General features: G+C 43.9%; 1 protein-coding gene across 2 annotated transcripts in view; it reads right to left on the reverse strand.

Annotated features, from left to right (window-relative positions):
- Positions 1–25,491, reverse strand: part of ARFGEF1 (ARF guanine nucleotide exchange factor 1) — a 95,901-nt gene that overhangs the window by 26,529 nt on the left and 43,881 nt on the right. For both annotated transcript variants that reach the window (XM_072151740.1, XM_072151739.1), the window contains exons 6-17: positions 22,689–22,935; positions 21,552–21,656; positions 20,255–20,415; positions 19,445–19,578; positions 10,718–10,952; positions 9,117–9,216; positions 8,885–9,024; positions 6,659–6,767; positions 4,039–4,240; positions 1,574–1,685; positions 237–442; positions 5–89 (exon numbers count right to left, since the gene is read on the reverse strand). In XM_072151740.1, coding sequence (XP_072007841.1) covers positions 5–89; positions 237–442; positions 1,574–1,685; positions 4,039–4,240; positions 6,659–6,767; positions 8,885–9,024; positions 9,117–9,216; positions 10,718–10,952; positions 19,445–19,578; positions 20,255–20,415; positions 21,552–21,656; positions 22,689–22,935 — 1,836 coding nt within the window. The remainder of the gene's footprint in view (positions 1–4; positions 90–236; positions 443–1,573; positions 1,686–4,038; positions 4,241–6,658; positions 6,768–8,884; positions 9,025–9,116; positions 9,217–10,717; positions 10,953–19,444; positions 19,579–20,254; positions 20,416–21,551; positions 21,657–22,688; positions 22,936–25,491) is intronic.

The following is a 25,491-nucleotide window of genomic DNA, read 5'->3' on the forward strand; positions in this document are numbered from 1 at the left end:
TTACCTGAGGGCTATGAAGATCTGTTGTCAGCATAATGATGGAGTACGCCAATACGTAAGCGGTGTCTGCGCTAGCGAACAAGGTTTGTCTGAGGCATAAAAAATAATGACATTTATAAACAGATAAAAAACCAGAACAAGTGGAGAATATATGTGATACATAGAAGAGGACGTCATAAAGGCCACGACGGGATTCAGGACCCCTGTGTCATGTCTCGCACGATTTCTCCTCTTACCCCTGATTGCACTCCAGGTATCGAGCAGCAAACTTCTCCATCAGGCGATCAATTTTTTGGGCTTCTCCAGGAAGGCGGAAACCTTCTAGAAACATTCTGAGAGCAGACACAAAGTCCTTCCCCAAAAAGTCATGCTGGTCCACGTACGCGTACATGACTTCTTTGTTAAATTTTTCATTGTCTCCAAGGAATTCGCCAACCTGAGTCTGCAACATAAAACATGGACCAAAAAAAGTTAGGCAAGGGTTAGGGCCAGTTGACACCCAGTTATTATGAGCCCAAGCACGGGGTGTGGAGAAGATTTGCTTATGATCTGTGTGTGTGACCAAGTCATGGTTTTGGCCTTACCATACCAGATGTAAAAATAAATACCATAAAACCATAACTGAGGATAGAACTGGCTCTTACTTACAAGTGATGTCAAATTGTGCAAGACTGAACCAGTGACACAGTGACCTCCTGGGGCTTTTAGCCAGATGGAGGTCCCAAAGACCGATTCATGGAGCTCCTCAATCACAGGTCCATGCATCATTTAGAATGGGACCCCTGTTCTTTTCATTCTAGATGGTGGTAGCAGTCAGGACACCCCCATAAAGATGTATCAGACAGCTCATAAATTTGGCGCTTCTTCAAAGGAGATCTACCGCCGGTTTACTGGTGGTAGAGTGTCCTCATCAGACTTCTAGTGCAGTCTAGGGGATGGGGGGACCGATTTAACATATTTTTGGGCATCTTTATTAATGAATTGTGAACTTTGTAAAACAGACGAAGGTGCTGAGGAAGACTGTGCCCAAGAACATTTCGGCTTCACCAACTTTTAATTTGTGCACGCTCCCCCCCCCCCCCCTCCCGATGCAAGCCTCCTCCTACTCCCGGCCTGGGAACTAAGAGAAAGCACACACCCCGGCTCTGGCGTAGCGTGCTTAAATTAGAAGCCAGGGCAGCAGAGAGCCGCTTGGGTGACCTCTTGGCTGTTTAACGAACTTCATATTTTATTAATAAAGATTCCTGATAACGTGTTAAAAAACGCTCCCCCCATTCCCTAGACTGAACCAGCAGTCTGATTAGGACACTATCACCAGTAATCTGGAGGTAGATTACCTGGCGATTACCTGAGATTAATGAAGCAGAACAGTCATGTGCGGCCGTCTGCTCCATTAGCCTGACGGAGCGACGAGGGGCCTGACAGAGGTACGTGGGACCCCATCGGACCCCTCTTTTTCTTGATCTCATCACTGAAGCCCCCTCTGATCAGCAACTTAAGATCTATCCCATGGATAGGGCCTAACTTTTCACTTCAAAGTGTCCCCTATTATCCGATAAAAAGAAATCCTTACAGAATCTAAACGCTCCTCTTGATGCAGGAATTGGGCTATATCTTCCGGCGTGTTACCCAGCATCCCTTGCTCTTGTAAATACTGGATTCCTCTTTTTGGTTTCTTGTTAAATCTGAGAAATATCAAAAGGAAAAAAACTTACATCCATACAGTGAAAAAAAGAGTGTGCAGCAAATAACCAATGTCAACAAGTGCTGTCCATCTATTAGTCGGTCTAGTTTGAAGTGTCAAATTTTGGCACGCTGACATAATTTTTGGGAGTGAGGCCTTTGACGTACGAGTCGGAAAAGTGTATAAAAAAAAAAAAAAAAAACAGTCTAAAAACCTTGATAAATGTGGTACAAGGCATTTTTGTTTTTTTGGTTGTGAATGCTGCCAGAATCATGCCATTTGATTTGTAAAGCGCTACGGAATTTGATGGCACTAAATAAATAAAGATTATTATTATTATAAGCAGATTGAGAAGTTTTCTCCAATGTTTCTGAACCTTCAATGTCTTGGAACATAATTAAAAGACCACAGAACGTTATGATGAAGGAAACGCTGGATAGTGGAGCTCCGGAGAGGCCGTCTGGCACAGCTTATGCCGATGCACTCAGCTACGTGGCCGTGACTCAAGTGCTTCGTTGTAGACATGAAAGATAACAATCATTCTGAGGCTTTTAGTCCCTGTCTGCCTGGGTCCGCGCTTCTTGTTGCTTAGATACGGCTTACATCCACCGCTTACATACTGGGGCTTTTAAAGGAAATTTGTGTAATTTCAAATTGACTTATGTAATTTCATAGACAGGACATGGAGCTGGTTTGTATCGCAGTGCACTCTATGAACCTGTCTGTACGGGGGTCTCTGCTCACCCAAACCAAAGGCTACAGCACAAGATTTTGTTTAAACAAGTAATAATCTGCATTTTTATAGAGCACTTCAAAGCAGTCAGCTCTTATTTTTAATATGACATTAAAAGCCTGTTCTCAGGAGCTCCAGAACGTAAGATAGGGGCATCTTAAAGGAGACTATCAAAACGAAGCAGGATAAACCAGGGGCACTTACCATTCAAACCTTCGGTCTTTATGTACGTCAAAAAAGGAAAGAACAGTGGTCTAACCGATGTCTAACATATCAATGACAAATCCCATTGACATCAATGTGTATACGTCATCCATTTTTAACTGATACATTAAACCTCCATTCTTTACATTTTTTTTAACGGAGGTTTGAACATTAATGTGAACTTAGCCTTACCCATAGATCCAGGCACCGTGTCTGTGATAATCTTATATTTGTAATCCGTGACCTCCTTCCTTCTAAATCAACTTTTAAAATTAAGCTATTGAGCCTGAAGGGCTCTGGGGGCATTACCAGACCCCCTCTGTGCTCTAGCTTCACAGGCTGCTACACTCTGCACTTCCTTCCTCACACTGTGTGAGATGACAACTAACACAGGGAGAAGGAAGAGCAGAGGGAGAGGGACACCGTCTAACAACCTGTGAAGCTACAGCATAGAGGGACTCTGGTAACACCTCCCTCTCATTAGCATAACTTTTAATAAAATAGATTTTAGAAGGAAGGAGGCCGCGGCTAACAAATAAAAAATTCACAGGAGTTGTGCTCCAGTCACGGTGCCTGGAGCACAACTCCACTCCCACTGTGTGCTGACACTTCTGCTGCTGCAGTGAGATCACACTGTGCAGAGGGAGGCTAGAAGTGCTAACAAAGCAGAAGGGGAGAAAGTGTAGCAGCATGTAAAGCTACAAAATAGAGTGGGTCTCGTAATGGCACCTAAGAACTCTTGAGGCTCATTTGCATAATTTTAGAAGATGATTTTAGAACAAAGGATGACATGGATAATAAATATAAGAAAAGTACCACAGTCACGGTGCCTGAAGCTATGAGTAAGTGTCCCTGGTTTATCCATTCTTAATTTCTGTGGTAGAGAACTTGAAGCTCATCTTTAACTCAAATCAACAATCCCCTTGCAGCCTCTAAACTTGACTCATCTCAGGCACAATGTTACCCCCTCTCCGCTCATTTTCACATGACTTTGAGGAGAGGAAATTTTAGAATTGATATTTCATACCCTACATGAGGGGGTTAGCAGTTTAATGGTGGAAATTCTGATGAAAGGTTCCCTTTAAGTTTTATTGCTTGTAGGTAAAATAAAATGAAATCTATGGATACATATAACTAAGCCAACCTTTTCAGAAACTGCTTTCAACTACGCTACTAAAGCCGAATCTAGGAACTACATGCTACTTATGTTCATGGCAATTTCATGATAGCCGTAATCCTATGAAATAGGCTGTACAGTCAGGCCCTTCATAAGTCTGCATTTCATTCATTGCGACCAAATTAGATTAAAGAAGGATTTTTATCCTTCTGTGATCAAATGCCAAAAATAAGCCATTAAAAATAAGACCAAAGATGAAAAAAAAAGGAGAAAAAAAAGAGCAGCGATATCACGACTTACAAGTCTATGCCTTGCTCTATGATTTCTTTTTGTTGTTTCAAGACTTCAAACTGCTCGGGGTTATCTGTGCCAGACATCTGTGTGCTGTAGCTGCCGATGCCCGAAGACGTGGTCGAATCCAGAGAGTTCAGGCTCCCATATCGATTGATGGTCTCGGGGTGTTTGGTCTCATTTGTCTCTTGCTCAATGGGTTTCTCCTGTCCTGTTGTGTGAAGGTAATGAAGAACGTGTCAGGAGAGAGAACAAATATTACAGATATTAAGTGTTAGGCTAGTGCTAAAAATAAGCAAAATAAGCGATAAAGTAAGACAAATTCAATATCGTCTTTGCGGTGTAACCTAAAAACACAACATTACATAAAACCTTCTGGATTTTTTTTCCTAGATAAGAAATGTAATTTTAGTTTTATTTTATTTATTATTTATCTAAAATCGCATTTAGGAGCCAAATCACACAAATATTTTGCATATTTGCAAAAACGGCCAGTTTTCAGTCTGAATCTGTTTTTATTTTCACCACTGTATGGCGCCTGTTTTCATTCTCACAACCGTTTGGCGACCATTTTTATTACGTACGTTAAACACAGACTGATGGTTTGTAAAAATTGGAATGCAAAACACTTGGTAACCTGCACTTTTTTTTTGTTTAGTTTTTGCAAAAATACCGATTTCCATGGTCTGTGAAATAGTGCATGCTCCATTTTTTTCCCAAGGAACAGTGAGTAAGTAAAAAAAAAAAAAAAAAAAAAAAAAAAAAAAGACATGCGAATGGCCATATAGAAAATAGAGGGTCAGTATGTTATTGGTGGAAATCACAGAGAGCATAAAACAATATAAAAAGCAATAGGGATCCAAAACATTCTGACGTGACAGGACACATACATGTTACACAGGAAATCCTAACTTCCCACTTTATATCAGCGGAAACGGAATGTGAAATGTTGTAGATTTTTACAGTCTCCAAGCAGTAATGAAGTACAGACCTTTTCCTACAGACATGCAAATCTCATGGGTGAACCCCATTAATACTGGAATAGCCCTTCTAGGCTATAACTAAAGAACCCACAGGTGACACCACTAGTAGCAACGTCTTGTAGCGGGGTAAAATTATTATACATAACCAGAACGTCCAGACCCTGGAGATGTAACTTACTTCATGTGTGAGATTTAGGATTCATATTATCATTTGTTTTACCATTTGAAAATGTTGCAGTCATACCATTGGCTAAAGCAGTGATTTTCAACCTGTGTGCCGCGACACACTAGTGTGCCGCGACACATGGTTGAGTGTGCCGCGGGGAAAATTCCCCGAACTATGGTGCCCCTGTGTAATGCTGCCGCCGCGCCCCCGTGTTTCTGCCCCATACTTACCTACAATCCCCACGTCGGCGATCCACCCATCTTCTGTAGCTCCTGCACCGCGCGGCCCATGTCACGTGACTGACGCGACCTGACGTCAGGTCGCGTAAGTCACGTGACCAGAGGCACGTGGTGCAGGAGCTACAGAAGATGGGCGGATCGCCGACGCGGGGTGGGCGGATCGCCATTAGGAGTGAAGGTACGCGGAAGAAGACATCAAGGGTAAGTATATAGGGTTATTATTTGTATAGGGAAGGAAGCTAGGGTCTTTTTTTTTATTAGTAAAGGGAGGCTGGGGCTTTTTATTAGCTAAGGGAGGCCTCTAGGGCCTTTTAATTAGTAAAGGTGGGCCTCTAGGGCCTTTTAATTAGTAAAGGGGGGGCTCTAGGGCCTTTTAATTAGTAAAGGGAGGCCGCTAGGGGCTCTTAATTAGTAAAGGGAGGCCGCTAGGGTCTTTTAATTAGTAAAGGGAGGCCGCTAGGGTCTTTTAATTAGTAAAGGGGGGCCGCTAGGGGCTCTTAATTAGTAAAGGGAGGCCGCTAGGGGATCTTAATTAGTAAAGGGAGGCCACTAGGGGCTCTTAATTAGTAAAGGGAGGCAGCTAGGGTCTTTTAATTAGTAAAGGGAGGCCGCTAGAGGTTTTTATTAGTAAAGGGAGGCCGCTAGGGTCTTTTAATTAGTAAAGGGAGGCCGCTCGGGTCTTTTAATTAGTAAAGGGAGGCCGCTAGGGGTTTTTTTATTAGTAAAGGGAGGCCTTTTATGACTGTTTTAGTGTCATTTTGTGCTATTTTGGTTGGTGGTGTGCCCCAGGATTTTCTAAGTATAAAAAGTGTGCCGCGGCTCAAAAAAGGTTGAAAATCACTGGGCTAAAGCACACAAACATGCTAGGTCTATGAAACAGGGACCGTGTGCTTTACCGTGAGCCAAATATGATGCAAGGAGCCCCTGCTTCTCCGCTGAACAACTGCGCCTTACTAAGACAGTACAGCACAGTTGTCTTGAGGTTGCACATCACCGCCATGCTTTGTTTAGAAGTTTGATGCTTAGATTCACAGATTTCCTGCTTGGAGTCGAAGATATGATGCTTGGAGTCTCAGTATTTGAACCCTGAAATGCAGCCGCCGAGCAGACATGCATTCCTGCCCGTGTACATTACCCCTCACTAAATATCTGCTTGTTTCTAAACATATCTAAAAGTAAAATAATGAGAGCCTTCCTTGTCGTGGTGTACTTTCCACGCCTGCACGTCTTGGCGTCCTTACCAAGGGTGGACTGAGAGTTCGGATTGACATACAAGTCTTTACTCCACTCCACCATACACTTCAGTATGGAGACCAGACACTCCAAGCCTTTCTTCCTCAGACTTAATTCCTGATGAGAGAAAAAAAGAAGAAGAAGAAAAAAAACACATTACAAGTTGTAAAAACACTTTCACTCAAACACAGGCACATTACTGTCAGCTCCGTCTGCGGAGATCTCTCTGCCTCTCCATTAACCTCCCTTCAAACCTTCCGACACAACAATTAGTCTCCCCGATATCATGTACCGAAAGCAGCGCCTGGATTTCTCCCCGCTCACAGGCAATCGCCTCAATTTCTCTGGATTTATTAGTGTTGTTTTTTATTCTGTTTCAAGTAAACATAGAACTTTGTAGTAGTCACAAGCCGACATTAAGAGACACCATGAGCTTCAAGTGCTAAAAGGAAATTTACCATCATCATGATAATCCAGGGACACTTACTCATAGACCCAGGCACCGTGACTGTGCTAATCTGCTTATATTTCTTATCCATGACCCATGTAAAATCAACTTTTAAAATTATAATTATTTTACACCTGCCTGTGAGCCCTCTACAATCACCTGTAGCCGACGTGTGACGTACTACTACGTCATGCACCGATAAGGGGTTAAAAGGTAAGAATCTCATTGTGGTAAATTTCCTTTAAAGGGAACCTGTCATCAGAAATGGGCCTAATAAACCACTACTGTCAAGCAGCTTAACACCTACCTGATCATGTTTCTTTCATGGCTCAGCGTGGCTCCAAACATGCAGAAAATCAACTTTGAAGTGAGATGTAAACTGGTATAAAGTCAAGGAGGTGAAGAGTTTAACGTTGAAGTTAAAGGGGTATTCTCGTCTGGGCATTCACATTCAGTTTCACTAATCTTCCATTTATAAACATTTCTTCAATTAGATGTTATTAAAAAAAATGTTCCTGTGTGAAGATAATTTCTCATAAATGTAGTCATTTTGTCCCTTAGAAACGAGATGGCTTTCTCGGATACGGCCACGTCTGCTGGAGGGATTGCACAAAGAAACAAAAGGTTTTTGTTTATGAAATGTCCGGGATTTACTACATGTCACACAGACGTCCTGTGGTAATGATTGCTGAGTCCAGGAGGTCAGAAAAGACTCAATAGCGCATGTCTGGCCACCGCTGCCAGAGTGTGACGTGGTCGTAACCGAGGAAGCCATCTCGTTTCTAAGGGACAGAATGACTACATTTTTGAGAAATTATCTTCACACAGGAACATTTTTTTTAATAACATCCAATTGAAGAAATGTTTATAAATGGCAGATTAGTGAAACTGAATGTGAATGCCCAGGTGAGAATACCCCTTTAAGCTCTCCCCACATTCTCCCATGTGATTGACACCATGCACCGGACTGCTTAGTGATGTCTCTGGATACAGGACTTTCAATTACAGTGAAGGGGGGGAATGGGTTCTAGGCAGGGGGAGCTTGACTTCAGAGCTAAATTCTCTGCCTTCCTTGACTTTATACAATTAATTCACATCTCACTCCAAAGCTGATTTTCTGGATGATGCCACCATATGGAACCATGAAAGAATCTGGAAGGTTTTTAGTTGCATGACAACATACTAGTAGTAGTTTATTAGGTCAATATTGGCTTAAAGGTTCCCTTTAAGCACCCAACATTATCCCTGCAGCCTCTAAACTTGACTCATCTCAAGCTAAATATGGCTCATCTCTGATCACTTTCACAAAATTTTGGAAGAGATTTTTTTTTATAGGTAAACGAATGAGATTTCACATTAAAGAGAGAATTTATGGAAAGGACACTTCATACTCTACCTGAAGCGGCTAGTTGTTTTATCGGGTAAAATGGTTCCCTTTAAATTATGGATCACCAGGTCATGCATGTGTTCTACAACTTCATTTAATGTTTATGGGAGTGCTGGATATTAAATGGAGAAGCAGGACACATGTTCAATCTGCCGCTCCATTAATTAGAGTGAACAGGACCTCTTCCTGGTGAAATTGTCATCCACAATTACCATAAGTGACAACGAAACATGGGACGATTCCTGAAACAATTCTTCATAAATTACTACATAAAATAGTGTTCTATAGGTTTCCAAGCTGAAAATGACTGGAAAATTAACAGAAATACCTAGATTTGAAGAGTCTGGCCTAAAAACGTCAAGTGTAAGGAAACTTGCATATGAACGAGTAATTACGTACCTGAACGTTTGACATGCCAAGTTCCTGACTGCCTCTTCCTTGAGCAATTTTGGAGAGATCATTAACCAATCTTTCAAAGATGTTTGCTGCGTTCAAGTCACAGTCGTAATTGACATAAATATCCACCACGCTCTGTGCATCTGTGGGGGACACGGTACAGGGCGAAGGGGGATCAGTCACTAGTCACACGCGCCTCTGGCGGACTACAGGCTGATAGAGGGCGACTTCTTACCTGCACAGATCCGGGTCAGCGTCTGGATCACCATCCACTTGTGATCAAAGGAGCTTGTTGATGTTTCCAGGATGTAAAGAAAAATTTCTTTGAAGAAAACCTAAAACGCAGAGAAAAGTCACAAATTAATGACCGAACGTCTACATCTAATCAGAAATGTCCGCACATACAGAACAGGATTAATGACCCTCCTCCTTGCTCCAACTCCACATCTTACATCACATTTACACCCACAAGATCTTCTTGTACAATGCATATTATTTATTGTATATGGACGATGTCCATGAGTGGATGGATCCATGAGGATCTGTGCACTAGGGGGCTAGGTTCATATCTCATTTGTTGCCCACCTGTACTCCCTCCCCTAATGAACATTAGTGATTGACTACTGCCGATGTTCAGGGTGTTTTCCCTATTGATGTCGCTGTCCTTTTATGGACAATTACATCACTGCTCAGCACAGGCCAGGGATAGATGCCATACAGTAGCAGCCGTCCCTTGTTGCCTCTGATGGCCTCTGTTTAGTGTACATTATTCTCAGTATATAAAAAACAAACACAAGAAAATTTACAGTAGGGCAAAACATTCCGGAATCAACAGGCACCTAAGAGGGGTTAGTTTCTTGTGTTTTATTAAAGGGGTTCTACCATCTTTGTAGGCTCTCCTTTATCCACAGCATGGCGGCAAAGGTCTGAATATTGGGAATATATGTAAAATGGGGATTCCATTCTTACAGATTAAATAAAGCTGCAGGCCGTGCCATCCTGCAGCTCAATCCGAGTATGTGGTAGGATTCAAAATTGCAAAGCACACGTGTATCTCCAGCACGCTCAATCACTGAATATGTGAGTGATGGAGATACCCCAGCGCTGTGCTTTTCAATATCCAATACTACTGAATGGAGTGCAGGACGAATGCCTGACAAGCTGCTCCATCAACCAGTGAGAACTAGACCACCGTTCTCGTGATCGGTGGTTGTCCAATGAGATAGATGGTTTTCAGAAAATGAAGGCCACCCAGCAGTGTGTTAAAAGTTTTCAACTTTATTCTTCAAATATTAAAATTCATTCCAATACAAAGAACGCATTATAACGGACGCGTTTGGAGCTATAATGTGCTTTTTGGATTATAATGAACTTTAGAATTTGAAGTGCTGGAAGACCTTCATTTTCCAATAACTATTGTGGAGACTATTATGCTAATTTTCCGCAGAGGCTACTGGGGCGTAGAGAAGCCTCTCCGGAGAGCGGGAGCAAAGGCTACTCCGCGCTTCAGTAGCCTCTGCGATCCCTCCTACCTGCGTGCCAAAGTTTTATCCTCTGTTGTACAGCCAGCTCCTGAAGCAGAGGCTGCTGGGGTGTGACCCCTGCCTAGAGAGGCTACTCCACGCCCCAGTAGCCTTTGCAGAAAATGTACATATTAGTTAGATAGGTTATAGATTAGGCTAGAAAATATTATAGAATTAGGGAAAGATAGTTTAGGATGCTACTGGGAACCCAGGTACAGTAGATTCCCGATGGTAGGTTTCCTTTAACTTGTGAAAGACATGGCTTCGGTCAGCGTGCCGACACATCTATGACCTGCGACAGCTTTACACTTACCTCAATCTGCATCTTTAAGTGTAATTTGAAGTTTGATAACAGAGTCAAGAAGATAGAGAGAGAGAGTTCAAAGACTTCAGGGACGGAGGATACACCGTTTTTCGACAGCGCAACGCAGAGATACTGCTTAATGGCATTGATAAACATCTCGTTGGTCTTGAAGACGGGGCCGGCGTTCTGCAGGATGGACAGGAGCAGCTGCAACGATAGCACCTTGGAGCGCAACTCGTGGGACCTAGGAAGACAAACAATATGGTTATAACTGTGGCCAATGCAGAGAAAGACCTTGCACTTGCAACACTGCTATACATAAACTATGTATGTATATATATATATATATATATATATATATATATATATATATATATATATATATATATATATATATATAATGTGCAGCAGGGGACATTGGAGCAAGGAGAACAACACCTCTATTTACACATGAGAAAAAAAAATCCCCACGTTTTTTTCCAGCTGTTCGATAAAAATGGATTGCACTATATATGGGTACTGGGATTACTACAATGATTGTCCAAAATGCTGGAAAACCTCTATGAAGGTGTTCTAAGCAGTTATACACCCAAAATGCCACTGAACTAGGTGGCACATTGGGTCTTTAAGTGTCTGTTTTTAAGGCATCACCACTGTATCATAGCTTACTGTCACTCTGAGAATGCAATTCACCCTGTAGGTAGCATGTTATAGAACAGGAGCGGATGAATAGAATAAACACACTGTCCGATCTGCAGGCAGCATGTTAAAGGGCAGGAGGAGCTGTGAAGATTGTACACATTGGGGCAGATTTACTTACCCAGTCCCATTCGCGATCCAGCGGCGCGTTCTCTGCGGTGGATTCGGGTCTTCCGGCAATTCACTAAGGCAGTTCCTCCGACATCCACCAGGTGTCGCTGCTGCGCTGAAGTCCGCCGGAGTTCACGATCCATTGCAGGGTGAAGGTAAGCACGTGTCCAGCGCCCTTTTTTTTTTTTTTTTTTTTTTTTTTAAATCCGCCGGTTTTTCCGAATCCGTCGGGTTTTCGTATGGCCACGACCTCGATTTCTGTCGTGTGCATGCCGGCACCAATGCACCACAACCCGATCGCGTGCGCCAAAAACCCAGGGCAATACAGGCAAAATTGGTGCAAAACTGAAATGTTCGGGTAACAGGTCGGGAAACCGCGAATCGGGCTCTTAGTAAATGACCCCCAGTATCCTATCTGCAGGCAACATGTCATAGAGCAAGATAAGCTGATCAGATTATATATAGTGTCCTATCTGCAGGAAGCATGTTATAGAGCAGGAGGAGGTGAAAAGATTGTACATAGTATCCTATCAGCAAGCAGCAGGTTATAGAGCAGGAGGAGCTGAGCAGATTGTACATAGTATCCTATCAGCAGGCAGCATGTTATAGAGCAGGAGGAGCTGAGCAGCTTTATATATTGCCCAGAAGAAGCAGACAAAACTCATGTGTAGTGATGTGCGAAAAATGTCTCTATGACCTGTATAACTTCTCTCTAATTCGTCTATCTTCATTTCTGCTTATTCTGGACTTAAAGGGGTTTTCCCACAAAGGCAAGTTGGGCCCTATCGGGAAAGGGCCTAACTTGCTGATCAGTGGGGTTCTCAGTGCTGAGACCCCAGCATATCTCGAAAAGATTGGGTTCGGCCGACCCCCTCGTCGCTCCAGAAGTATAATGGAGCAGACGGCAGCGCCTGACCATTCTGCTCCACTAATCTCTATGGAGCTGACGGAGATCGGTGAGCCCAGCGGTCGGACCCCATGTTGTTGAGATCTGCTGGTGTCTCAGCACTGAGAACCCCACTAATCAGAAAGTTAGGCCCCTATCCTGATAGGGCCTAACTTTTCTTAATGGGAAAACCCATTTAAGAGTCCAGTAGGCGGTTGTACTCAATAATCGATTGCCTTTTTTAGATGTGTGCCTACATAGATAATGGTCACTATCTTATAAGACCCACATGACTAAACCTCGATGGAGCAAGAAGAAATATATAAGAATTTTATACGATACATGGAATTCTATAAAAATACTTTTTTTTATAATACACTGGATGTGGGTGAATGTTGAGGCAGATGCCTCAGTTTCCTATAAACCTGTTATTACTGGAGACCATTATAGACTATTACATGCTTGTTAGATTGCCCTGAACTCCTCTCCTCCATATGAAAAGACAACGCAAGGCAGATGATTTTACCTTAAGGAGAATAGGAGAAGCGGCATTGTGGGAAATATTTATATAGCAAAGAACAATTCCAGTTATTATATAAATACATGCAGAATGAAAAAAAATGTGTATAAGACAGCAGAATGATTTATTAACTCTTGGCGCCCCTTTAATAGCAGATCCCAGTCCTATACCGACCATTACCTCACAGTAATTGTCCTGCTAGATTTTCAGATGATAAAAGCTTTATGTATTGTAAATGCGCGCCACTATTATCTGAACTTCACATATTCCCAGGGCTCCACTTACTCACTGCTTGATCTCCACTTTTTGGGGTCTGGGGAGACTCTAACAGCGAGGTACAATTCCTTAAAGGGTATCTACCATCGGGATAAAGGACTGTATGCAAATGAGCATTTTGGTGCAGCATGGGCGGCCCATTTCCCCGAATAGAGCACTGCATCAGATGCCCAGCCCTGGCATTGCCCGAAGCAGGTAATGGGTCCATAAAGGATTCTGTTGTAAATTTAACAATGTATGAATCATATATACCAGGTGTTTGCAGCAGAATGCAGCAAACTGCCATCACTACCACCCGCGCCAACATATAGTATTTTATAATTGTGGCGTCATTGAGGGGTCGCAATCAATCCGTTCTCAAGACTGAGTGCCTGCTATTCGGTAGGATTTTAAAGCGGCAGACCAATACAGATCAGTAGTAAAATCTCCATATTCTGCAATATGGCTGCATCGTTGCATATGGTATGAGCGATCAGACCCTCTAGGGTTCAAGTACCCTAGTGGGCCTAAAAAAAACTTCAAGGAAAAAAAAACTAAAAGTTTAAATCCTTCCATTTTCCCGAGAACACAAATAAAAATAAAATTGATGCCAGGAAATGGTGCATTTAAGAAATTTTTTTATAGAAAAGAAAGGCATTCTGTTAATGTATTAAGACATAATAAAACTGGAAATACAGAGCTCATAAGAAACGGCGTAAATGTGTTTTCAGTCAATTTCACAGCATTTGTTTTTTTTTTTTTCAGCTTCACAGTACATTGCTTGGAATAGAAAATACATACAACATGGGTTCTTTAGGTGTGTTCTTCAGATGAATTTGTATGCAAGTTGGAACAGGGATATTTTAAAATTGTAACACACATTTCCAAATTTTGTGTAGTTATGGAAACAAGAATTATCAATAAAACTTCATTACAGACACCTTGAAACTGACCACTGCAGCCTGGGGCTAAAGTACAGCATCCAAAAAGATGCACCAGAAGTCACAGGGGGCAGAGAGGTCGTCTGTAACTAGGGGTCGTCAGTAAGTCAGGTGTCTGCCTAAGTCAAGGACCGTCTGCACTGCCACTAGGAAGTAAAATTTGTCTCACGGATAAAAATGTCTCTGTAAACTAAAGCGCAAAATGGAAAACGGGCATCGGTGTCAAGGGGTTAAAATAGTTTCATTCCTATATCCAGCTCTTTAAGAGAATATTCCCAAATACTAGATCATTCAATTTAGTGAATGATGATCCAGCTGCAAGCTTTTCCCTTTAACAACCACCACACACACATCCCACCCTGCCCAGCCGAGTATGCATGTGTTCTCAATGGGGAGGATATGGTGGAAAGTCTCCTCAGGGGACGGCTTATATCACGGGACTAAAAAGCTGCAATCTAACGGCTTTTGACATTTTTTTTTTTTACTTTTGTCCATTTTTAGAGTTGAATTTGGAGTTTGGGATAAATATCAGCACATACTTCTGCCAGAATTGCTAATGTGTATTAATGTGCATCAGTCGGCCGCTCTATCGCCCTCATTCTATGTTGCAAATATAATTGTATTGCTGAAGCCCCACAAAGACGCACGGATATGTGGCTCTCATAGGCCAATGTTGTTAAAAACATTGATCATAAAGTACTGAAAAAAATATTGGATAATTATTTGAACCAGGTGGTGCCAGACTTGATTCACCCAGACCAGTCAGGATTTATACCAGGGAGGTCAACCTCAGACAATCTTAGGCAGGTTCAGATCATCTCCCAACTAGGCTTTTCCCTTAAGGAAGATACTATGAAAGTATTTGAGTAGAGTGGCCATTTCTTTTACAGATGCTGCACAATTTTGGATTTGGAGACCAGTTTATTACCTGGCCTTGTATAAAGGAATATGTGTGGGATATAGAGAAGATAGAACCTGTCTATAGCGGACGACCTGCCGATTTTCACAACAGATCCGGATCACTCCCTTCCCAAAGCCATGGCGCACATTGACAGGTTTGATGACTTTTCTGGTCTGTGGACTAATTGGTCCTAATCCTCCCTTTCCCCTCCTTCGGACAGGTTCGCGTGGTTGAGGGTGAATCCATGTTACATATAACTTAAATATCTTGGAATATATATATATCCACCGATACGTCAGCCTCACTAGGTCGTATATTTTCAGAATATCGCATATGGTGAAAGTATCAAAGACTTACAGCGTGTACCGTATAAAGAATGTGACATGAGATGTGCTGCCGTTATCCCCAATGTTACAGCAATTCTGGTTGTCTATAAGCCGGGTATAAGTAAATTGTATCCATAGGCTTCACTGAACTTCCATTGGAAGTATCTATGCCGGAACCATCGTGACATTCACCAACGGCAAAAGCAAAGGAACAAAAAGTGAAAAGAGAACAAAACAAAGAGCCCTTTCCATATGTTTACTATTAGAGCACAATATGAACCTTCTCGTGTGCAGAACGGATTTAGTAGAAATAATACAGAACCTTCAAGGCTAATGAGAAATTCCTCTGCTGGATAACAGGCATTTACACACAATAAAAGACCATCGCTGTTGCTAAGTGATGATTATAATGGTTGGCAAACTCAGGTGTGAACCGGAACATCGCAGCCGCCGAATCCTATTATTTACAGCTCGGCCTTACAATCCATTATCTGCAATCTACAACAACAATACTGCAGGTTATTCTGATCCATCAGCGGAAGGAAGACCCAGCATAAACAGGGAGAAACATATTGGCTATTGAATATGTATGCTGCAGGGCTGCGACATTCATTAACCCCTTCGTGACAGAGGGTCATTTATGCCTGAACATCCGGGTCAATGTTTGCAGTTCTTCTATGCGCTTCTTCAAATGACAATATTTTTGGAAACACGTTACATATCATTAGCCAAATGTGAACAAAATTAAGCTTTTTGCCATTTTTCTACCGAAATCTACCACCAAATTTAAAATGTCTTTTTCTAATGACACGTTCCCTTTAAATCTGTTTTACACCATGATAAAGCAAACAGGAAGGCTCCAGCACTGAACGTCAGCCATTCCCCTCCGTCAGGCTGACAGCCAAATGCTGCGGGTCACTGAAACATCACGTCCAATTACATGACGCCCAACATTAATTACAACTGGTGTTTTTCATAATATTTGATTGGTTTACTGTTTCTTTAGAGACATTTTTCTCAAACTGGGAACATGTTGCTTTTTTGACCCTTCATCACATCAAAATAATGTGCATACAGATCCTTCACATAGATCCTACACAGGGGATAGGAGTAATGTACAAAAGACGTAACTTTCGTCATTTATAATAAGAGGCCTTATAAAGGTGCCATTTGTCACTTCTGAGATCCCCTGTTCAGTGTTTGCATATAGGTGACATGGCGGCAGGACTGGAGCATGCTGGGATGGTACAATTCTAAAGTGGTTGGGTTATACACCTATCCACAGGACAGACTGAAGCTGGAAACCTCAACAACCCTGAACTCTATTCATTCTCAATAATAATAATAATTCCTTTATTTATACAGCATACACAGAGCTTGCCAGATCAGTCCCTGTCCCCAATGGGGCTCACAATCTATGGAAGTGAAAGAACACAGAGAAGGTTATCCCCCTAATGTTGGGATTTAGGAAGACACGGAACAGCACACAGATACAAGAGTGGAGAGAAGAGGGTGTACTTATGCTACACTACTACTAAACAATCTACAAAGAGGAGGAGCCTGGATGATAAGTCACATGGCAGGAGACAGCTCTAGATATTGATTAATAAAGATTGAAGATCAGACGAGAGCCTTGCTTTCTGTTTGATTGTTTTGCAGGCTATATATTGGGGGGCAGGGGCTGGCTGGCTATACACTACAGGGGGCTGGCAGGCTGGCTATACACTACAGGGGGCTGGCAGGCTGGCTATACACTACAGGGGGCTGGCAGGCTGGCTATACACTACAGGGGGCTGGCAGGCTGGCTATACACTACAGGGGGCTGGCAGGCTGGCTATACACTACAGGGGGCTGGCAGGCTGGCTATACACTACAGGGGGCTGGCAGGCTGGCTATACACTACAGGGAGCTGGCAGGCAGGCTGTACACTACAGGGGGCTGGCAGGCAGGCTGTACACTACAGGGGGCTGGCAGGCTGTACACTACAGGGGGCTGGCAGGCTGTACACTACAGGGGGCTGGCAGGCTGTACACTACAGGGGGCTGGCAGGCTGTACACTACAGGGGGCTGGCAGGCTGTACACTACAGGGGGCTGGCAGGCTGTACACTACAGGGGGCTGGCAGGCTGGCTATACACTACAGGGGGCTGGCAGGCTGGCTATACACTACAGGGGGCTGGCAGGCTGGCTATACACTACAGGGGGCTGGCAGGCTGGCTATACACTACAGGGGGCTGGCAGGCTGTACACTACAGGGGGCTGGCAGGCTGTACACTACAGGGGGCTGGCAGGCTGTACACTACAGGGGGCTGGCAGGCTGTACACTACAGGGGGCTGGCAGGCTGTACACTACAGGGGGCTGGCAGGCTGTACACTACAGGGGGCTGGCAGGCTGTACACTACAGGGGGCTGGCAGGCTGTACACTACAGGGGGCTGGCAGGCTGTACACTACAGGGGGCTGGCAGGCTGTACACTACAGGGGGCTGGCAGGCTGTACACTACAGGGGGCTGGCAGGCTGTACACTACAGGGGGCTGGCAGGCTGTACACTACAGGGGGCTGGCAGGCTGTACACTACAGGGGGCTGGCAGGCTGTACACTACAGGGGGCTGGCAGGCTGTACACTACAGGGGGCTGGCAGGCTGTACACTACAGGGGGCTGGCAGGCTGTACACTACAGGGGGCTGGCAGGCTGTACACTACAGGGGGCTGGCAGGCTGTACACTACAGGGGGCTGGCAGGCTGTACACTACAGGGGGCTGGCAGGCTGTACACTACAGGGGGCTGGCAGGCTGTACACTACAGGGGGCTGGCAGGCTGTACACTACAGGGGGCTGGCAGGCTGTACACTACAGGGGGCTGGCAGGCTGTACACTACAGGGGGCTGGCAGGCTGTACACTACAGGGGGCTGGCAGGCTGTACACTACAGGGGGCTGGCAGGCTGTATACTACAGGGGGCTGGCAGGCTGTATACTACAGGGGGCTGGCAGGCTGTATACTACAGGGGGCTGGCAGGCTGTATACTACAGGGGGCTGGCAGGCTGTATACTACAGGGGGCTGGCAGGCTGTATACTACAGGGGGCTGGCAGGCTGTATACTACAGGGGGCTGGCAGGCTGTATACTACAGGGGGCTGGCAGGCTGTATACTACAGGGGGCTGGCAGGCTGTATACTACAGGGGGCTGGCAGGCTGTATACTACAGGGGGCTGGCAGGCTGTATACTACAGGGGGCTGGCAGGCTGTATACTACAGGGGGCTGGCAGGCTGTATACTACAGGGGGCTGGCAGGCTGTATACTACAGGGGGCTGGCAGGCTGTATACTACAGGGGGCTGGCAGGCTGTATACTACAGGGGGCTGGCAGGCTGTATACTACAGGGGGCTGGCAGGCTGTATACTACAGGGGGCTGGCAGGCTGTATACTACAGGGGGCTGGCAGGCTGTATACTACAGGGGGCTGGCAGGCTGTATACTACAGGGGGCTGGCAGGCTGTATACTACAGGGGGCTGGCAGGCTGTATACTACAGGGGGCTGGCAGGCTGTATACTACAGGGGGCTGGCAGGCTGTATACTACAGGGGTCTCTGCTTATACTACAGGGGTCTCTGCTTATACTACAGGGGTCTCTGCTTATACTACAGGGGTCTCTGCTTATACTACAGGGGTCTCTGCTTATACTACAGGGGTCTCTGCTTATACTACAGGGGTCTCTGCTTATACTACAGGGGTCTCTGCTTATACTACAGGGGTCTCTGCTTATACTACAGGGGTCTCTGCTTATACTACAGGGGTCTCTGCTTATACTACAGGGGTCTCTGCTTATACTACAGGGGTCTCTGCTTATACTACAGGGGTCTCTGCTTATACTACAGGGGTCTCTGCTTATACTACAGGGGTCTCTGCTTATACTACAGGGGTCTCTGCTTATACTCGGGTCAGCTTTTACTCAAGTATATACGGTATATTATGTTTAGGTGTGCTGTGTGGACCCCCATATAGTTTCAGGCTGCAGCAGTTACACAGCTAAGAAGATATTCATGAAATGTGTAAAGGATTGGTTTTGAATTGAGCAAGTGATATCAGTACCAACACTTACTTTGGGTCTGGTGGTCCGTCTGAAAGCGGTTTCATAGATAATTTACATAGGGACCTGAAAACTAGGAAGGCATCCTTTTGTAAAATATGAGAGAACTTAGCACCAGGAGTAGGTCCTGAAGAATTTCCTGATTCCTATAAAGAAAGGAGGGAGAAGTTATTAACCAACGGGTTCGTATTCCTAATACACCCTGGAAGGGAAACTGCAGACATTTGGGAAATGGCAGTGGGATTTACTTTAGTAGGAAACCCACAAGAATCAAAAACCAACCACAATCTGCTAGTCAAAGCGGCGGAATCTGTGGAATAGCCTGCCTCAGACGCTGGTCACAGCAAAGACAGCAGAGAGCTTCAAGAAGGCCCTTGAGGTCTTTTTATATCTAAATAACATTGGCGGTTATGTTATATAGAATTATGCCCCTAAATCCCTTCCCCATCCAATCCCTTCCCTTACTTGGTTGAACTTTATGTACATGTGTCTTTCTTTCAAACCATATAAACTACGTAATTCAACCTTAGCATTGCAAAGATTAATTTTCGCACATTTATGTGGCAGAGCACATGAAAAATTTGCAGTGGAAATGTGTTTTATGCTGCGGATTTATTCAGCATTTTCCGCATTAGGGATGGGGTTTATGTAGGTGTTGATGTTACATAAAACTGTGACATCAGGGGGCCACCTGTGCAGTACATACACTCTGCAGTCATATTACCATAAAGAGGTGCACCCACTTCTCCTGCCCAATGAGTAGGTGGAGAGATTTTCCAATAATACCATATCCTAAATATGGACCTTAATTACAGAACTTGCCTGAGTGTCATTGGAGGAGACGGACAGTCTGTCATCTGGTAGGGAGGGTGTATATGACATAGATATTGGTGTGCCAGGTATACCATTGGCATGGATAGCTTCACCATCGCTGCCATCTTCTGATGCTCGTGGGGGACATTCATTAAGGACAGTCTCATCGCCTGTTTATTAACAAGATAATAAAATGGGAAATAGTAAGGGTCCAACAATGAGAAAATGCTGCTTCTATATTCTATGCCAGAATTTGTAACATACTGTATATAACAATAAGTCATATAAAATAATAATAGACAAACAGATACAAGAAAAACACAGACTCTCTGGGCTGATACGCGGGCACCACTGTGCTGCTCGCCAAGGCAGGATAACAATAGCAACAATTACATGAAGCAAAGGATCAAGTACGTGTGAGATGTGACAGAGCTGAGCGCTGGGTACTCTGTATTCTGGATCTGTCTCCCGTCAAAGTGTATTCAGGTTTATAAAGGCCAGGGACAAAATGTGCTGAAAGTAATTAACAATGTAAAAGATAATATAACCCCGTGCCCTAAAATATAGCAAATATATTCCCAGCAGCCGTGACATAAGAAACTTCTCAGCTTCATTAATCACAAAGAGAATATTCTCACACATTTGGCTCAATGGAAGGTAGCTAAAGGCATACAAAGTATATTATTATTAGTGTTTTACAATTATTTCCCTTAGGGCCCTCAAGATCCTCTAGGCCCCTTTTTACTAAGGCCTCATGCACATGACCATAATTGAGGGTCATGAGCGAGACGCAATTTGTGGCCCTCCACGAAAAAACACTATGTCTCACCACATTGCGACTGGTCTGGGTGGCCCAGCTTCAAAATACGGAGCGGGTCCTTCTCCTTCCTATATTGTGATCTCACACCTCCCATCTCTACCCGGCCTAAACAAGACGCAGACTTACCTTTTCCCAACCCATTTCTGCACACAGTCGTGTGAATGAGGCCTTAGGTCGCGTTTTGGGGAACTATATCCGGCCAAAAATATACACAGTATGCTCAGGAGCACAAGAATACTCTATCTTTACCCGTGCTGCATACCTCGCTATGGAGAGGGGAGGGGTGTGCAGCGCTCCCCCTCCTCCTCCCCAGCATGCGGCTGTATGCTCACTCGAGCTGCAGCCGAGCATATGACTGTGTTCATGAGGCCTAAGGATTATTCGACTCAATATACTTGATGAAATAACCGAACGTCCATAACTTTCTCACTGATGGTTTAGTAATCTATGATCATACACACAGATATATATTCTCCTATAGCTCACCTCCCACTACAGAGCAGAGTATTTCCTCTATAATACTCTGGATAATTCCTTGGGGATTCTCCTCGCTCTCATGGCTACCATCTACCAAATCTGGTTTCAGGTGACCTAAAAGAAAAAATAAACAAACATAAATGAGTTGTTAAAATTAGAACGGATTTAAAATCATTGAGTCCATTCTATCAATAAAATATATAAAATAATAGTACATTTTGGGGGGGGGGCTCTGAATGATAATCCTGATAGGTCTCCTGAAAGAGAAAATGAGATTCATGATGACCCCGTCCACATTTTGCGATTGACCGTTTTCCCTGTATCAGTATGTGTCTACTGAAGGCTTACAAAATTACTCAAATGGAATAGTACTGGACACTGCCCATCACCATATAGACTTGAGTATACACAGTAGCTATAAAATTGCAATTGCACCTATTGAGTGACAAACCTTTCCATCCTGTTTTCTCTTGTTAAGATATGTGTATCCTCAGCTGAGGCCATAGGAGCTTATGGGGGAGGGATGCAAAATATTACATCCGTCCTCAGCCTCTGCTGAGTGTATGCTCAGGTAGGTCCCTAGTAATGGAAATGTGCATATAAGGACAGTTATATCACTGAGGAACACTCTGAACATGCTATTGACCTTCTTTTGCTTACAGGGGAAATGAACAGGACAAACTGCTGGGCAGACATCTTCACCATGCCAAGGACAGCAACATGTTGGGCTGTGTTTCACAGGCACGCCGCTGAAATCCAGCCAAAACCGTTGCTGTCTTTTGCATGGAAAAGATGCCTGTCTGGCATCCAAACGCGTTGCGCTAATAAATTCTTTATCTTTACCATTTCGTCTGTGTAGCGTGTCTACTTTGCAGCCATGTTTTCTCAACCTTTAAATTGCAAAATCCTGGCTCTCTGTTGTAAGGGTTTGTCAGGAATCTTCCCAATGTATCCATACAACAGAGGGCTACAAGGAGGCCTTGGCATTAATATTGCTGATATTGTCATTAAATGACAATATGCAGGAGCCTCCTCCGTTTCGTATAGTTGCCTCTCCACAAAAGTTAAATAAAGGACATCACCCAGCCATAAGTATGTGGACCCCCAAGCTAAGAGACGATCTGGAGGAAATTTTCAGCCAAGTACCTTCAGCGTGTGCGGATCGATCTCCATTATCCATGTTTGGAGCCTCATATCCATTTTCCTGCTCCGCTTCTTCTTGGTTTTCTACGTAGTTCTGGTGGCGGTCTATTTCACCTTCCTGCTCCCGCTGATCCGTCTGCTCTAGAATGTGCCTCATCTGTGGCAGCTCCAGCTCATGGTGGCTCAGCGGAGAGTGCTGCAGATGATGCTGCTTGTGCCGCTCCTTCTCCATATGTTTGGCTTCTTGGAGCTGGGGAAAAAAAAGAGCCCCTTTGTCATTTTTTTTAAATTGGATCGAGATTAACAAAACATTCCGACATGATCCCCAACTTTTGCAAGTCGGAAAAAGAAGGGAAAATGAAAGCTAAATTTAGCCTAAGGATAAGAACAGGTTCATACTAAAAAATGGAGTCTAGTGGGTTGCTAGTAGTCCGGATTCTGCCTCGGTGGTTACTACTACCCTCTGACAAGGATGTGAATTTAGCCCAAGTTCAGACAGTATAAGGCTCCAGACTCACAGGTGTATATTTTTTGGTCATGTGTATACACTGGTCAGCAAAATTAGGTGCATGTGCAATTTTTTTTTTTTTTGGCAAGCATACAGCCCTGTAGGTCCATGAAAACAATGGTGCACACGGGCTAGTTTTCGGCACAGTTTAGACACCACCTTGATATTGGACCGGATACTGTAATTTTACTATATATTTTTATGCAATATCAAAATCCCATTCTCATGTAGCCTTCAGTCATATGTGATAGATTTTAATGCACCTTAATGTTATTTTAAATATTCCACCTTACATATCACAATAAAAATAAACTGTGCACCAAGATGTGATGGTGTGAAACTCAGCATTTTTTACTCATCTAGATCACAGTTTCCGACTTGTTTTCTCCCAATTGCCCTCCGGTTAAAGAAATTTCAATCAAGAAGCTGCAAGCTGTGCTCACTCATGAGTTTAACTAAGAAACATTCCATATTATTAAAAAGCCATTATTGCAACTATCTGAGACACCCCCCCCTTACATACAGCAATGGCTCGCTGGAGAGAATGATCACCACTTGTAGGATCCTCTGAAATATAATATCTATATTATAATATCAGGAAATTTCTTAAAATGTTCTACCGTATATACATGAGTATAAGCAGAGGCTCCTGACTAAAGTATAAGCCTAGGGTGGGAAATGCAGCCGCTATTCTCTAATAAAATGTCCACAGCAAAGCCCCCCCCTCTTAGGTTGCATTCACGCGACCATTGGGTGGGCCGCAATGGCCGCACAGAGCGAAAAGGTGAAACGGATGCCTTGACGGATCCATCACTAGCAAAGTGTCCAGTGCCGGAGCTTACCTTAGCTAGTGTTTTAAACCACTATATCGCGGTTTAAACACATTTTGATTTACAGCCCCGAGGTAGCTTCGGCGCTGCGCGCGGCCGTGTGTGCGTGATGCCTCCGGCACTTCCTATGGAGGAAGCTACCTTGAGGCTGTAAATCAAAATGTGTTTAAACTGTGATATAGCGGTTTAAAACACTAGCTAAGGTAAGCTCCGGCACCAGCTCACCCTGAGCTGGTGCCCGGTGTTTACATCTAATACCTACCATCAGAAGTGGTAGGTTTCCTTTAATGGATCGGTTCAAATAAGCTGCTCTTTTGCTTTCCGTTAGTGACCGTTTCCGTTTTTCAGTATTTTATAGCCATATGTTGTTTTTTTTGCTTTTTTTTTTTTTAATTTCTTCGCTTTGGCCAACATTCACATTGACACTCTGGAACACACGAACTTAAAATCTGAGCAAGCTCATTATAATAAAAAAAAAAAAAACGGATGGGTTAACTGATGGTAAAAACTGATAAAAATAAAGACCATCTGTCGTCCACAGAAAACAATGTTAAAAATCGGACGGAAAAGAGTCGTCGATCAGCCTTCCGTTACTTCAGACAGAAAAAATAGCACAGCAGTTCGTATCCAACAATTCGATGTGGATGTGAAAAAACAGAAGCCTTAACGCAGAATTGTCCCTAAGTTCACATTTAAAGGCGGTAGCTATAACAACAAAGTAAAACCCCCTTCTCATATATCAGGGGAGCTACCAGAAACACAGAATACACTAAAAAGGGGCTGACTGCACCTAAAGGAAACCTACCACTTGTAGTGGCAGGTTTCTGATGGAAATACCGGGCACCAGCTCAGGGTGAGCTGGTGCCGGTGCTTATTTTCGCTAGTGTTTTAAACCGCGGTATCGCGGTTTAAAACACTTTTTAAACTTTATAGCCGGCGCAGGCAGGTACGCGCTCGGCGCTTACCATGCGCGCGGCTACATAGGAAGTGAATGAGAGCCGCGCGCATGGTAAGCGCCGAGCGCGTACCTGCCTGCGCCGGCTATAAAGTTTAAAAAGTGTTTTAAACCGCGATACCGCGGTTTAAAACACTAACGAAAATAAGCTCCGGCACCAGCTCACCCTGAGCTGGTGCCCGGTATTTCCATCAGAAACCTGCCGCTACAAGTGGTAGGTTTCCTTTAAAGGGTTTCCTAGTCATACCAAGTCATCCACTATAGCAGTGAGATCAAGAGAACAGGGTCCTTTGTACCCCAAATTAGTGGAGGGGCAGGTACAGCATGGGCATTGGGCACTGCCAATCCATTAGCTGGTTATGGCACAGATGGAAGTAGCCGTGTACTGTGCTCGGTGATTGCATATGTAGAGATCATTACCAGGGTAGAGGCAGTGTCACAAGTCATCTGAAGTACACCTGACTGACATAGAATTTTGCTGGATCTTTAGGACCTTATTTTGGATTTATACCT

The sequence above is a fragment of the Engystomops pustulosus genome, chromosome 5 (genome assembly GCF_040894005.1).
Source record: "Engystomops pustulosus chromosome 5, aEngPut4.maternal, whole genome shotgun sequence".
Taxonomy (NCBI): domain Eukaryota; kingdom Metazoa; phylum Chordata; class Amphibia; order Anura; family Leptodactylidae; genus Engystomops; species Engystomops pustulosus.